Genomic DNA, 15197 nt, shown 5'->3' on the forward strand with positions numbered 1-15197 from the left:
GATGTTGATGGCATAAATACACTCTTTGATAAATATTTATTCTTGGTAAATCATCCCATTCCCCAGGCTTGTTGAATGGTCTGCTTTGATAGTTGTTTCTAAACTCTGCAGAAAAAATTCTAAAATTGAAAGAAGGTTTAACTGGATGCAATAAATATTTCTAGTATGTCTAGGAATTATAGAAATATTCAGGTGAGTAGCCTAATTAGACACATGAGAGTTTTAAAGCTGATTTAGTATCTTAGTAACTATAAGATATCAGTTTTCTAGACCACTCAGAAAAAGTCAGTTTTGTGTTTTATCAGCTTGACATTGAATATAGATCATGTAAGTTACAATACACAAATGTTAAAGGACAGGAGCAGAGTAAATATCTAAGGACTTGAAACAAGGTGCTATTTATATCAAGAAAGCAATGTCTATTTTTTAAGAAAATTAAGTTTAGGGAAGGTTTACAAGTACACTTCTATACCATAGTAATATTTTGAATGTGAACTTGTGAATTTATTTTTTTCAAAATAATGACAGCAAAATTTTTACATAGCCTGTGTTGAATTTACATATTCAAATAAGGCTTTTCCAGTAATAATGGGGATTAATACAAAGCTAGAGTTTGACTTCTGACTTTATGTCAAAGGTACTAACCATCCTATAACTTACAGAAGAGTGATACTTTTAAAATTTAATTCCTTCTGAAAATTGTAAAGAAAAGCTTTACTAAATTTTGGACATACATATTTTCTCCAAATTTTACATTTAGTGAACTAAGAATATCTGCAATAGCTCAGTTAACATTAACAGAAAGCTTCAAAAAAGGATTCTGAAATGACAGGCAAAACTTTTTTATTGTAGGCAATTATTTTAACTGCATGTTTGGCTTTACGCATGATAAGTCATGTGGGAAAAACATCCACATTGCAGTTAAGATTTCAGTATCTGGCTTTCATTTTCTTCTTTTTTTTTTCTTTTTTGAGCGATGGCATTAGTGGGATTTTGCCAGGTTATAACAGTTAGCGCTTTGTTGGGAGTTACTTGTAGTTTCCGAGCTGAATGGCGGAGCGCACATAGATACATCGGAAGGTGGCTGGTTGGATCTCCCAGTACTTAACTGGGTTGCTGAAAAGGCTCACTCCTGAATAAGAAGCCTTTTTAGTGTTGAATCCAGGTGGGCAGAAGTCATTCCTTCCAACTGCAGTGATGTTGTTGTTGTGAAGATAGACAACCTGCAACATGAAATAACGGAAAATAGTTATCTTCCTCTGAATCCATTGAGGCTCTTCATGTAACTACTTTATTCTTTTTTTCTAGTTTCATCCTTCAGTTTAAATACTGTAATACTTCTCAACCCAAAATTTTGATGGCTCTCTTTGTTTTAAAACTTGCTTTTCCCTTCCTTAGTCTCCTCATTTTGGTATATGGCATCTCAATCTTTTCAGATGCTCAATCTAAAAACATTGTCATTATCCTCACGCCTTCATTTCTCTTATACTCTCTGTCCATCTCCAACAAATCCTGCCAGCTCCAACTGTAAAATACACATATAATCCAGTTCTTCTCCCCGAGTCTACTCCCAAATCCTTTCCCAAAGCTGCCATTACCTTCTTCAGTGTTATTGAAGTTGCACTGATTATTCTTCCTGCTTCCTCTTTTCCTTCCTCAAGTCTGTTATTTCTTTATTTTCTTTTAGTTCACAAAGCAATTACTTTTAAAACTAAGCCAATTTATATCTTCTTTGTATCAATATCCCACTGGCTTCCCATGTCATGCAGAATAAAATCCAAAGTTCTCACATTGGCATTCAAATCCTACATGACCTGATATCCTTCTACTCTGACCTCATCTCCCTTCACTGTTCAATCCAACCACCCTGGCCTACTTGCTTCTCCTCTAATATACAAGGCATGGTTCCTCCTCCAGCTGGCATACACTGCTTCCTCCGCCTGGAATAACCTTCTCCATGCTGCCTGCCAGGCTTACTTCCTCATATAATTAATTTCCCCTTAGCAGAAAAGTCTTCCCCAAACATCCCATTCTGCCATTCTCTGTTGCTATTACACTTTTTTTTTTTTTACTTTTCTTTATAGCAATTATTGCTGTAGAGCACATTATATATTTATTTTATTTTATTTTTTTTGCCTGTTTTCCTCCTATAAAATAAAAGCTCCATTAAGAGAAAAACCTTCTCTGTTTTGTTCATGACTTTAATAGGGATTGTGTGAAATTTTTAGATCAACTAGTGGAGAATTTTTATTTTGATAGTATCAAGTCTTCTAATTAATAAGCATGTAATATCTCTATTTTATCTTCTTTACTTTTCATAAATAAAGTCCTAATAGACTGTTTTAGTAGGAATGAACAAGTTGATTCTAAAATTACATGGAAATGCAAGGAAACAAAAGTAGCCAAAACAATTTTGAAAAATTAGAACAAAATTAGAGGACCTTCACTCTCAATTTCAAAACATAATCAAAAGCTACAGTAATCAAAGGTGTATGCCCGGACGTGTGGCTTAGCCTTTGAGCATTAGACCCAGGGAGCAAGAGGTTGCCTGTTTGATTCCCGGCCAGGGCACATGCCCAGGTTGCTGGCTCGATCCCAGTAGGGGACATGCAGGAGGCAGCCACTTGATAACGTTCCTCTCTCATTGATGTTTCTCTCTATATATAAAAAAATCAATACCGAAATATTTTTTAAAAAAATAAGTGTACTAGAAAACAAAATGTAGCATATCCGTACAATGGAATGCTCTTTACCAGTGAACATGAAAGTGTAATAAATGCTATGAAGTGGATGTCCTAAAATCATTAGAATACCCTAAAAAAGCCAGACACAACAGTCAAACATTGTCATGATTACATTTATATAAAATGTCCATAAAAGGCAAATCCATAGAGACAGAAAGAAGATTAATGGTCCCCTGTGTCTAGGGATGAGATTCAGAACTGACTAAAAATTAAGAAAATATATTGAGGGTAATATAAATGTTCTGAAACTGGATGTGGTGATGTTGAATAACTATATAATTAAACTATAAATTTATAGAAAAAGAAGTAGGTTGGTTGAAATCACATGATGCCTATAGGAAGAGATATACAATGAGTATATGAGCTGACTATTAGATATGGAAAACCAAGAGTGATGGCCTCCTGACTGTGGGACCCTGTGTGGAAGTCTATGATATTTGTTGATATTCAACAAAAACTTCAAACCAGCATATTTTATATATTTTCCACTGTGATCCACAATATGAAACACATTATATATTGAGGTTCAGTACATATATATCTGTGCATATAAAACAATTTTTTAAAATACTTAGCATGACAGTGATTTTTATTAAATTTATTCTATTCTATCCCTTCCCATCCCATCATATTTCATAAATGTTCTTAATAAACCCATGAAATTGATTATATGAACTTTAAGTAATGTATTTAGACTAACATTGGAAAAAGAGCAACCAAGAAGGTGAGAATGATTATACTGAGATCTAAAACTGAAAACAAACAAACAAAACCCACCACCAACTAAAATTCTAATATTAACAATGGTAATTGTTATACCATGGTTATACCTATTCTTATTAGGTCTTTCAAAAGACCTGGTTTTACTTGTGGCTTCAAACCTGCTTACTCTCTTCTCTACCATCATCAAGCACCCACTGAAAAAGAATTAGCATAAAATAATGAAAATTGTGATATACCAATTTAATATGGAGTTTTTGTCACAACTCATTTATAAATATCAGTAATTTATTGATATCATTGATAACAGAGTAAAAGATAAATCTATCTTCAGCCCCCAAGTAATAAGTTGAGATACTAGATTACCTAAAGAGCAACTTTATAAAATGGTTTTACCATAACATAGTGTCAGTGTCAAGTTTTAATTTCTGCATCACCAAAGAACTAAGTACCTATGTAAACCTCTGAAACAATTTAATGCTCTATTACCATAGCGGGTCATTGAACCGTGTCCTCTAATCCTTTTGAGGATTAACTTCATAGTTTATATAAAGTTAATTCAGTCACATTGCTACATAAACATTCCATTTTGACCTATATGATATCTGCTGAAGCTACATGTTAAACCTACTATTTTATTCCATATCTGTGTGTCACAGATTATATCATCTTCTCCAATCAGTATGTTATCACACTGATCTGTGACTTGAAAGTACCTACCTCAGAAAAAAAATATTACTTTCTGGAATCAAGCTTTATAGTAAGTTCAAGGCAATAGCCTTAATTTAAAAAAAATTAATTGGACCTATCTATATATATAAAAGGCTAAGTGTCCATCTGACCAGTAGCTATGAAACACACTGACCACTGGGGGCAAACGCTCAATACAGGAACTGCCGTGATGCACACTGGCCATTTAAAAATAAATGGCACCACGGACATGGTGCCAACAAACCAACACTCGGCTTCCCTCAAGTGGGACACAGGCCCTGCCACCACCCAAGAGCAACACCCCACCAAATTGCAGCCAATGCTGCCAAGACCCCATGGTGCAAAATGCAGCCCACAGCCCAGCCTAGCCCAGAAACAGTGGCTGTGGGCGCTGGGTAATGAAGTCACATAGCAATACCTGGCTACCTCTCCCTAGCGACTAGCTTCCTTGGAGTTTCTTCAGCCCAGGAACATGACTTACTTTATTGCCATTTTACACTTTAACCAAATGTCTGTGAAGCATTTTCCTGTGCTTCATCTCATTTGATCCTCACAGAAGTCCTGGAGTAGGTAGATAGGAGACTCAGTAAAATCCTTTTTTTATTTTTTTTTCCATTAGCCGGAAAATGGAGATTTAGAAAGTTTAGAAACGACCTGACTGAAAAGAAGTAAGAAATGGTGGACCTTGAAAATGACTTCAAGTTTTCTCACTGTGCAGAATATAGTCAAACAATGCTACAGTTAAATATTTTATCCTTTGTTCTCTCTGCATGAGCTACAATAATAATCTGCTTCATGTGATATTGACTGCTGTTTTGCTGACAATTACTTGAAAGAGAAGTTGGGATGCTTCACTGGGCTGGAAAAAGTTTATCTAAATCAGAAAACAGGTCTTATTAAGCAAGTTTATTCTATATGTACTAGAGACCCAGTGCATGAAATTCATGCACGGGTAGGGTCCCTAGGCCTGGCCAAAGATCAGGGCCAATTGGGGCCTTCTGGCTGCTGCCCAGGGCCTTCCTTCCCCAGCTGCCTGCTGCCAGCTGCCATCCGGGGCATTCCTTTGTTCCACACCACCCCCTGATGGTCAGCACACATCAGAGCTAGCGATCAAACTCTTGGTCTCTTGGTCAAACTCCCGATGGGACACTTTGCATATTAGCCTTTTATAAATATAGATAAAAGGTTAAGTTGACCAGCACATGCACGATAACATCTAACGCCCTCGCTGGTGCCAATTGCACACATGTGTTTCGATCTGTCATTGTCAATTGTGAATTTGTTTGACACTTCTATTATAGAGAAAGGGCAAATAGGAGTATTAAAATATTTCTTCTAATTAATTTCCTTTCAATGTGCATGGATCCATGCACCGGGACACTAGTATTTTATAAAACTAGAATGACTATTTATGTGGAAACATTAAAATATCTCTTTGCTAAATGATTTCTAAGCAGAGCTCCCCACCTCCTGGCATCCCAGTGAAGAGGATTTGCAATAGTTAGTGGCATTGCATTACCTGGATGTACTTATGTTCCCCCAGCCCACCAGGCACTTTGAGAAGCTCGTTGTTGTTTAAGTGAAGTTCTCTCAAGTGAGGAGTGTTGGCCAGAGAGCCATTTTCAACAGCCGAAATTCTGTTGTAGCTCAGTCCCAACCTGCAACAGCAAAGAGAAAACGAGGGCATTCAGCACACATGGATGCCTTCTCACAGGCACGTGATTAACCGAGTCACAAAAAAGGACATCTTTCAGTTTTGCATTTACTCTTCCCTCTGCCTAGAGTGTTTTTTCCAAATTTACTGAACTTGGACAAAGCCCATTTTTTCTTAAGATTTCAGCTTAGAGTTACCCTCTTTAAAATTCCTCTGACAGTAGCGAATTGAATTGGTACCGCAGTAAGTGCTCAAATACCAAGCATCCTGCTGTCACTTGTTTGTAAAACTCAAGGGAGGGACTATGTACTTGTATGTCTTTCCTTGAGCAAAGTGACTGTTTTGTATTTTCAGTACTAACATAGAGCTTGAAATAATCAATGAATAGCCATTAATGTGATTTCTCCATATAATGAATGTAGTGGATACATTTGGGAGAGAAATAAAAGAAATACTATTATCATTTTGGTTACTTTGGAAATTAAGCAATTGTAAATTTAGCACATACATTTATTTGTTGGAAATAGAAGGCACAGGTTTCTAATGAGTCAATAAGCCTACCCAGAAAGGTTAGCATGATTAGCATCTTATACTACTTAGAAAGAATTCTTCAATGACCATCTGTTTCTGTCAGAATGTACCTGGTTCCAACATCCCCGGTTTCTGACCTTGATCGCTGGCCTAAATCTCTAGGGATTAGACAAGAAGATATTGGAAGAGATCCAGAAAGCTCCAAGGGAGAGAAAGAGGAAGAATCTATTGGGTTTCTTCAAATGCAGTGAAGGAGACTTGGGCACATTTTATAGCATAGTTTCTACTTGCCTTCAGCTAGCTCTGACCTTTGAGCCATTTTAAGGTTTAGATGCTGGCTTAGGTAACCAAAGTCTCCCAGTTTGAACCATGACTTGGTAGTTGAAATAACTGAGATTAAAGTATACTGAGTTTAGGCAAATAATAGTAGAGTTGGTTTATTTTAGCTACAGAGTCTTAACCTGGAATCTTGACTCAGAATATATTTGTTCTTCCTTAGTCTTAAGCATTCATCTCTTGTTTCTAGCCTTTCCTTTTTTATTTCAAACTCATATCTCCTATTTCTTACAACCTTCTAAATCCCATATCCATTTTGGGATAACACATTCCTTAGAATGTATTATGCCTAATAATTTATTCAAGGAGACCTTAAATAATTTACTTATATATTGGAGAACTTAATATGTTCAAGATATTATCCTAGCTTGTGAGGGCAGAGGACACGTGGGCCAACAATCCATGATTCTTTTCATCGAAGATTATCATACCTTGTAAGGGAGAGATGATGATATAATAATATTTATTAATATATATGATGACATATGTGTGTGTGTCTGTGTGTGTGTAATAAATGAGAAGCCTGCCTGAAAATATTTTTTTTCCTTTTGCAGAGGGACACACACTATTTTCTCCCCCATTGTTCCCAACAACTCATTGGAATATGTGCCCTGCAACAATGTTCTGAGATCAATGGCTGCTTTCTTCTCCTTGTCATAGTTTTGATTTTTTAGCACCAAAATACTTCTCATGTTCCAACATCAGTGAAAAGCAGACAACACAAGGATTTGATGGTTTAATAGACAAATTTTTCTGGACTTGATTCCAAAATCAGATGTGTTTGATAAATTTAAGAGTAAGGAAAGTTTGCTTGGCCAATGACGCAATCTTCTCTAATTTAATGAATGGAATTCAATCCATTTAATCAGAAATCCTTACTTCTATTGACCTTTTCAAAGTTTACCAGCTCTTTATACTTCTTTCTATTTGATACAAAGCATATGACATTAATATTTAAGTTCAGAATTTCAAAATACCCATACCATTTTCAGTACAGAATAATAACTATTTTATTAAAAAGGTACAAGGAGTATGAATGATTTACCATATTTTGAACATTAGACTATTGTTAATTCTTATCCCTACTATTCATCCAAATATTGATCCAATAGTAACAGCTGTCCTAAAGACAATTGCATACAATAAGCAATGCAACCTCTCTTCCAACATTTTTCTGTAGCTGAAGGGATCAAACCAACAAAGAAAGGTGGGTGATGCATAACACTATTTTGAAAAATACTTTCTACACTAGAAGCTGTATTTAAAATAGTTTTAATTAAAGGATTTCTTAGCATGTGCTCATCTTCAGCCCTCACCATCCACTGGGTCATTGAAAAATATCCACAGAAATAGGAAACGTTGCGTTATATGCCCACCCCAGAGTAAATATTTCTCAAAGATGAACTGAATACTTCATATTTATTTATCTGCCATGAAATTTACATATAAAAAGAGGAGTGAGCCAATTTGGCCTAATACCATGCTTCTCTGCAAAAACATTCAGCAATGCGTGTGACTCAAGAACAGACTGTCCTTGAAGACAACTGAAAGAGTTTTCCAGCACTCTCCTCTTTTTATTACTTAACCAGGTTGCAAATATATGAATGATTAAACTCAGATTAGAAAGCAAGACAGGCATTAGTGATCATTTTATAAAGGGGGAAAAGGTGAAAAAGGGCCAGACATTTAAAAAATATATTTTATGCTACATTAGAGGTCCAGAGACATTTTAAACTCTTCAGAATAAGCATTAGGGAATCTCATCATAATGAATAGTATTCTAATTCTATAATGTAGTGTAAGATGTCCAATATTTCTATATCTTGGTAGCTTTAATTTTAATACATTTTCAAATTCTGAACACTGTGTTATAATTTACTTAACCTTCTATGCAACTAAGAACATATGGAATGAACATGCTAATTTAATTGAATGCCTTGTAGAACGATATATCTTAATTTTACAATAATAGGGTATTCATAAACTAGGAGGTTGATCTTGGTTACAGTAAGTATACTATTTCATTAGTGTTTTTTAACAGAAATAATTGGACTAGCTGAAGTCTGAGGTTGTTGTAAACAGCAACAAAAAATGTGGTACAGTAAAAACTCAATCATGTTTCTAATCCTGAGTATGTGGGCATTAATATACCTAGCCATTATACTGATAGAATGCTATGAAAAAAATATAAAATATTACTTAGCCAAATTGTTCAGTCCTTTCAGGCTAGCTGCATCAACTTTAGTGATTTGGTTGCCATCGAGATGTAATTCAGTAAGGGAAGGAGGAAGACCTGGAATATGGATACAAAATGTTAAAATAGCAGGTAAGCATAATTTCTAAAAGACATACAGTTACAAACGATTTTCTTTTCTTTTTTTATAAAGCTTTACTGATTTTAGAGAGGAAGGGAGAGGGAAAGAGAGATAGAAAGATCAATGATGAGAGAGAATAATTGATTGGCTGCCTCCTGCACATCCCGTACCAGGGATCAAGCCCACAAGGTAGGCATGTGCCTTTGACCAGAATGAAACCTGGGACCTTACAGTCCCCAAGCTGATGCTCTATCCACTTAGACAAACCAGCTAGGGCAAACAACTTGCTTTTCATCTTGTTCATTAGTTTTTCATTTCCTTATTTCCCTTCATCCTTTTTATAATAATACACTAGAGGCCCAGTGCACAAAAATTTGTGCACTCAGGGGGGTCCCTTAGCCCGGCCTGTGCCCTCTCACAGTCTGGGACCCCTCGGGGGTTGTCCACCTGCTGTCTTAGGCCCGCTCCCTGGGTATTGGGCCTAAGCTGGCAGTCAGACATCCTTCTGGCATCCTGGGAGCCCTTGGGGGATGTCCACTTGCTAATGGGGAGCAGGCCTAAGCTTCAGTCAGACATCCTTAGTGCTGCTGAGGAGGCAGGAGAGGCTCCCACCACAACCACTGTACTGGCAGCCATCAGCTTGGCTTATGGCTGAGCAGAGCTCCCCCTGTGGGAGTGCACTGAACACCAGGGGGAAGCTCCTGCATTGAGCATCTGCCCCTGGTGGTCACTGTGTGTCATAGTGACCATTCATTCCCAGTCATTCTGCTGTTAGGGTCAATTTGCATATTACCCTTTTATTATATAGGCTAGAGGCCTGGTGCATGGGTCGGGGCTGGCTGTTTTGCCCTGAAGGGTGTCCCAGATCAGGGTGGGGGTCCCCGTTGGGGTGCCTGGCCAGCCTGGGTGAGGGGCTGATGGCTGTTTGCAGGCTGGCCACAGCCACTTCAGGTTGGGGATCCCCACTGGGGTGCCTGGCCAGTCTGGGTGAGAGGCTGATGGCTGTTTGCAGGCTGGCCACAGCCCCCAGTCACCCAAGCTCCCAGTGGAGGCTGGCTGGAAGCAGGTATCTCGGATTTATTTTTCTTTTATAATTGAAACTTGTTGACTTTAGTGAGCCCACAGCCGGCCAAGGCTGGCAGGGAGCTTGGCTTCCTCCATCGCCAGGGCAACCAAGCCTCCTGCTTGCTCCAGCTCTGTGGCTGCCTGCCGCCATCCTGGTTGGGTTAATTTGCATATAGTCGCTCTGATTGGCTGGTGGGCGTGGCTTGTGAATGTAGCGAAGGTATGGTCAATTTGCATGTTTCTCTTTTATTAGATAAGAAGCTCTTGAAAGTAGTATGAGACATCTTCACTTTTCTCCTAGATTGATTTTAACAAAAACATGGACTGTGCTTATCATGAAGAAGATGTTTCCCTCCTATGAATTGTTAGGACACAATTGTGGAACTGCAGTGAAGCCCTGAATCTTATTAAGTTATTACACCTTTGTTAATGGGCTAACACTGTCATTGATAAACTATAATTACTCTAAAAGGAAGTGATGAGCAGTTGAACTATAAAAAGAAATTATAGACTATATAAGTTAACTAGTTATTTCATTAATGATCATCATTAAAAACTAACATTGATGCCCTGGCCAGTGTGTCTCAGTTGGTTGAACATCATCCTATGCACTGCACGTCTCTGGTCCAATTCCCAGTCAGGACACATGCCCATGTTGTGGGTTCTGTTCCCAGTCAGGGTACATAAGGAGGCAACTAATTAATGTTTCTTTCTCACATTGATGTTTCTCTCTCCCTCTAAAAATATCAGTAGAAAGATATTTTTTTTAAAAAAAAACAAACACTAATTGATATATTGGCCTTAGTCTTAATCAACTTTTCCATAAAAATATCAAATGCCTCAGGCATGGGTGTACAGAAAGAGCTAAAGCTTCCTTGGATTTTAAAAATCAATACTGTTAGAAGTGGAGTGCAGAGGCCTATAATCAAGTGATGTGCCATATGTAGAGCACCTGGGAAATCATTTTAGATCCAAAGTATGTACTAAACCTCTAGACAGAACTTCTTGAATGATGAGGAATTCTAAAAATGTAGTAATATAAATATAAAAGTTTACATATTTTATGTTCATTTCCACCAGCCATCTGAGGAGGCATTATGTTTTTATACAACTTTTTAAAGAGCATATTGTCCCACTTACAACTACAAAGAAAACTGCAATTTGGTTACATGTAGAACTAATGTCTGCTTAGTTGAAAGTGTTGGTTATTTGCCCACTAAGAACAGAAGTGGAAAAATCATAGGTTATGTCTGGTCCCAAATTTTCTTTGCATCCCACTGAAGTCTATTAAGATTGTCTATTTAATGTAAAAGTTTAGTCCATATTTGATTGAAAACAAGTTAGTCTCTCTCTATATATGGATGATGCTAAGGAAAGGTTTTACTTACTGAATGTCTGTTGTGTACCAAACACTGACATTGGCACTTTTTCTAATTTAGCTCCTTTAATTTTTTCAATATTTAAATTATTTTTCATTTGTCCCATTTCATAGACGAGGAAACAGAAATGCAAAGTTACAAATGCTGTAGATTATCTAGCAACTAAGTAGGAATGTAGTAAGTTCCCAGACAGCCCAAGGGAGTTAAAATAGCATGCTCTTAACTGGAGGAAATGAAATCGCCATTGCATTATTCTGATGAAAAAGTATCAGGAAATTACAGTCACTCTTCAAATAAAGGGTTTCAAACACCAAAATCTCCATAGAGTAAATACATGTGGATTTTTAAACAATTCCTATGACTAAAACAAGTTAAGGATATTAAATGCAATGAATGCAAATGTTGTCTTCCCTTTTACCATGCAAAGATGTTTTTAAAATGTAGCTCTCTAGAACAACAATTATCATCACATCTATCATTCTTACCTGGTTTCTAAGTGTCTCCCTTTGGGGATGTCAGGTTCCCAAAAGGAAAGTTATAGCCAGGAAGAAGTTTGACTGTGGAAGACAACTTTGCATAGGATAGAGAGAGTCAAATTTATAAAGAACATCATTAGCCTTGGCACTGTAGCATTGAGCCAAAGAACCTAAACTATAGTTACTTTATCTTTCCTTTCTGTTTTCATTTTAAGACAAAACATACTGACAGCTTACTTTGGGCCAAATACTATGTGTGTGCATTACAAGTCTTACATCTATTAATATTCATTATGATTCATAACACATACATTATGATTCATAACAGTAGCAAAATTACAGTTATGAAGTAGCAACTAAAATAATTTTATGGTTGGGGGTCACCACAACATGAGGAACTGTATTAAAGGGTCACAGCATTATGAAGGTTGAGAATTACTGGTCTAACTCAAGAGTGAATTTATAATCTCTCCATTCCATTCCACTGCCTGTGTCTATCAGTGATGGAAAATAACATGTAGAAATTAAGACTCCCCAAAGGTTGGTGATGTTCAGGCTGAAGGTCTCAGCCTAAGAAAGGTAGACTCATCTGTTAGATACATATATAAATATGCAGGGAGACAGGGCTTAATATGACAGCAGAGTGAAATAGTCAAACACTGGAGCTCTGACAACCCCAGCTCTGACACTTCCCAGCTCCAAGACATTGATCACAATTTACTTCATCTCTTTCTTCCCCATTTTCCTCATTTATACAACAGGTGTAAAAATATTACCTACAGAGGATTGCTTTGAGATTCATATAACAGAATCCATGAAAAGCATTTGGCACAAATTACAGAACCCATGATATGCATTTGGTCAAGTGCTGAATAAAATTTGGTTCCTATAATTGTAATGTTATTAAGTGTTTAGAAAATAAAAGCAAGATGAAAAAAGAGCTCCTAGGATAGGGAAAGGACATAAGAAAGTCAAGAAAAATAGATGACTCAGTGATGAAATGTGTTACTTAGGGATATTTAGGAAGATACATCAAGGACAGCAAAATCAGATTGTTCTTAAAACAAACCATCTGGCAGCATGAAGGAGTGGAAAGACCTGCACTTTAAATTCCAGCTACTCTACTTCATCTATCTATATTTTGCATAAATCTGTTCTTTTTTTTCTTTGTGAAATCACAATTCTATCATATAAAACCATGGTACATTAAGTTACATCTTAGAAAAGACTTCACCTCTACAGTGAGCCTAGATGGCCCAAGAGTCAGCCAGGCTCAGTAGAAACACTTCAAGGGATAGAGAATTTACTAGAAATAAGTTGTCCACTTGAGTTACCATTCAAATTTCTAAAATGCTTGCTTTTATATGTAAAAGCCTTTGGATTTAGATGTTCAAATTGCTTTGGAGAATTTTTTATCACCTTGAGGGATGGCGTTTATGTTGGTGTCAGCGATGCGGATGTAGGAGAGCTTCTTCATTCCCTGGAAGGCCCCCTTATCAATCCCCGAGCTCTTCAGTGGGTTGGTGCCCAGTTCTACAAATGCAGTAAGTGCAGAGCTTTTAGAAGACAGTTTTAGGATATTGCAAGTCAGAGTAGTGTCTGTTATAACAAGGAATTTACCAGAAATTTGGTTCAATAACATCGTGACTGATAATCAAAAGAGGAAGGAAAACAATGCTCCTCAAAGGGATTGTAAAATCTGATAAAAATGGTCCTTACTAAAACAAACAACAAATAACAACAACAAAAAGCAAATATTTATGCAAGAGTAGCACTAACAAAAACAACATTATTTAAGTTGCATACACAGCTTTGCCCAGAAATCAACAAAAGCAAGTATTTACAAATTATGGGGCTATTACTTTCCTAAAATACATTAAAGGTGTTGTTAAATAATTTAATCTAACATTGTGTAAGCCAATTATAAATCATAATTTTATATTTTAAAGCAAATGATTTATATATGTTCAGAATAGCACTACTCCCCAAAATGAAAATGTATCACCAAATATCTCTAATTCAGTACAGCATCTTAAATACAGTAGGGTAACTTCAGCTCTAGAGCATTCTCTACATTTCCAGATCCCTAAGGACATGAAATAAAAACATTGTAAGGCACAGATTCAAAATCCCATTTCTTCTGACCCTGCTCCTGCCATTCCTATAGAATTAAGCATGTGAATTCTAGCTAATTTACCTCCCTCCAGCTGAGGCTTACTTGGAATCTCTTAAGGCAGTGGTTCTCAACCTTCTAGCCCTTTAAATACAGTTCCTCATGCTGTAACCCAACCATAAAATTATTTTCGTTGCTACTTCATAACTGTAATGGTGCTATTGCTATGAATCGTATTATAAATATCTGATATGCAGTATGGTCTTAGGCGACCCCTGTAAAAGGGTGGTTCGACCACCAAAGGGGTCACTACCCACAGGCTGAGAACCGCTGTCTTAAGGAAAGTGTGAATCCTGGTCTTAGAATTATAAGAATATCTGTACCTATGACGATCATCTGGTTCAATCCATTGAACACAGATTTTCCCACTTTGGTGATCGCGTTCTCATGTGCACGAAGCTCCTGAAGAGTTTTGGGCATATTTTCTGGCAATTCCTTCAGCTGATTCTTGGACAGATAGAGTCGTTCCAATTTCACCAAAGGTGTAAATGCTCCAGGGCTGATTTTGCTAATTTTGTTGTTGACAAGAATCAATGTCTGTTATAGGGAACAAAAACAACCTTTTCTTAATTCCAAAACCTTCCACACACATATATAAAACAAGTCTGTAGTCTATTCATGCCATTCATGGAACTAGCAGAGAAACCTGCAAAGTTGCAAGAAATCAGTAAAGATCAAGCAGATGTGATTCCTTTAAGAAGTGCATGAAGATCTTCCCTGGCCTGTGTGGCTCAGGGTCTTGGGTTCAATTGAGTTGCAGGTTCACTCCCCACCGCCAGTTGGGATGTGTGTGGGAGGCAACCACTCAGTGTGTCTCTCTCACATCACATCAATATTTCTCTCTCTTTCTCCTCCCTACCATTCTACTCTCTCTCTGAAAAGCAATGGATAGAATATCTTAGGTGAGGGTCAACAATAACAAAAAAGTGTATGAAGACCTGAACATCAGAAATAAAAGAGAGGGAAATATAATGTAACATACGTATATAAAACTATATACAATATTTCTAAAGATTGGAGTTACTAGAGTGATATAAGATACCTGAAAAGGCATCCATTCTTCATTTTTTCAACCTCTACATCCATCTTTATT

General features: G+C 37.0%; 1 protein-coding gene across 2 annotated transcripts in view; it reads right to left on the reverse strand.

Moving 5' to 3' along the window:
* Positions 1–477: 477 nt before the first annotated feature.
* DCN (decorin) overlaps positions 478–15197 on the reverse strand; it is a 41757-nt gene continuing 27037 nt past the window's right edge. For both annotated transcript variants that reach the window (XM_059683769.1, XM_059683768.1), the window contains exons 4-8: positions 14428–14641; positions 13351–13464; positions 8896–8989; positions 5695–5833; positions 478–1223 (exon numbers count right to left, since the gene is read on the reverse strand). In XM_059683769.1, the coding sequence (XP_059539752.1) occupies positions 1029–1223; positions 5695–5833; positions 8896–8989; positions 13351–13464; positions 14428–14641 (756 nt within the window). In that variant the 3' untranslated portion in view covers positions 478–1028. The remainder of the gene's footprint in view (positions 1224–5694; positions 5834–8895; positions 8990–13350; positions 13465–14427; positions 14642–15197) is intronic.

This window comes from Myotis daubentonii, chromosome 2 (assembly GCF_963259705.1).
Source record: "Myotis daubentonii chromosome 2, mMyoDau2.1, whole genome shotgun sequence".
In the NCBI taxonomy this organism is placed as follows: Eukaryota; Metazoa; Chordata; class Mammalia; order Chiroptera; family Vespertilionidae; genus Myotis; species Myotis daubentonii.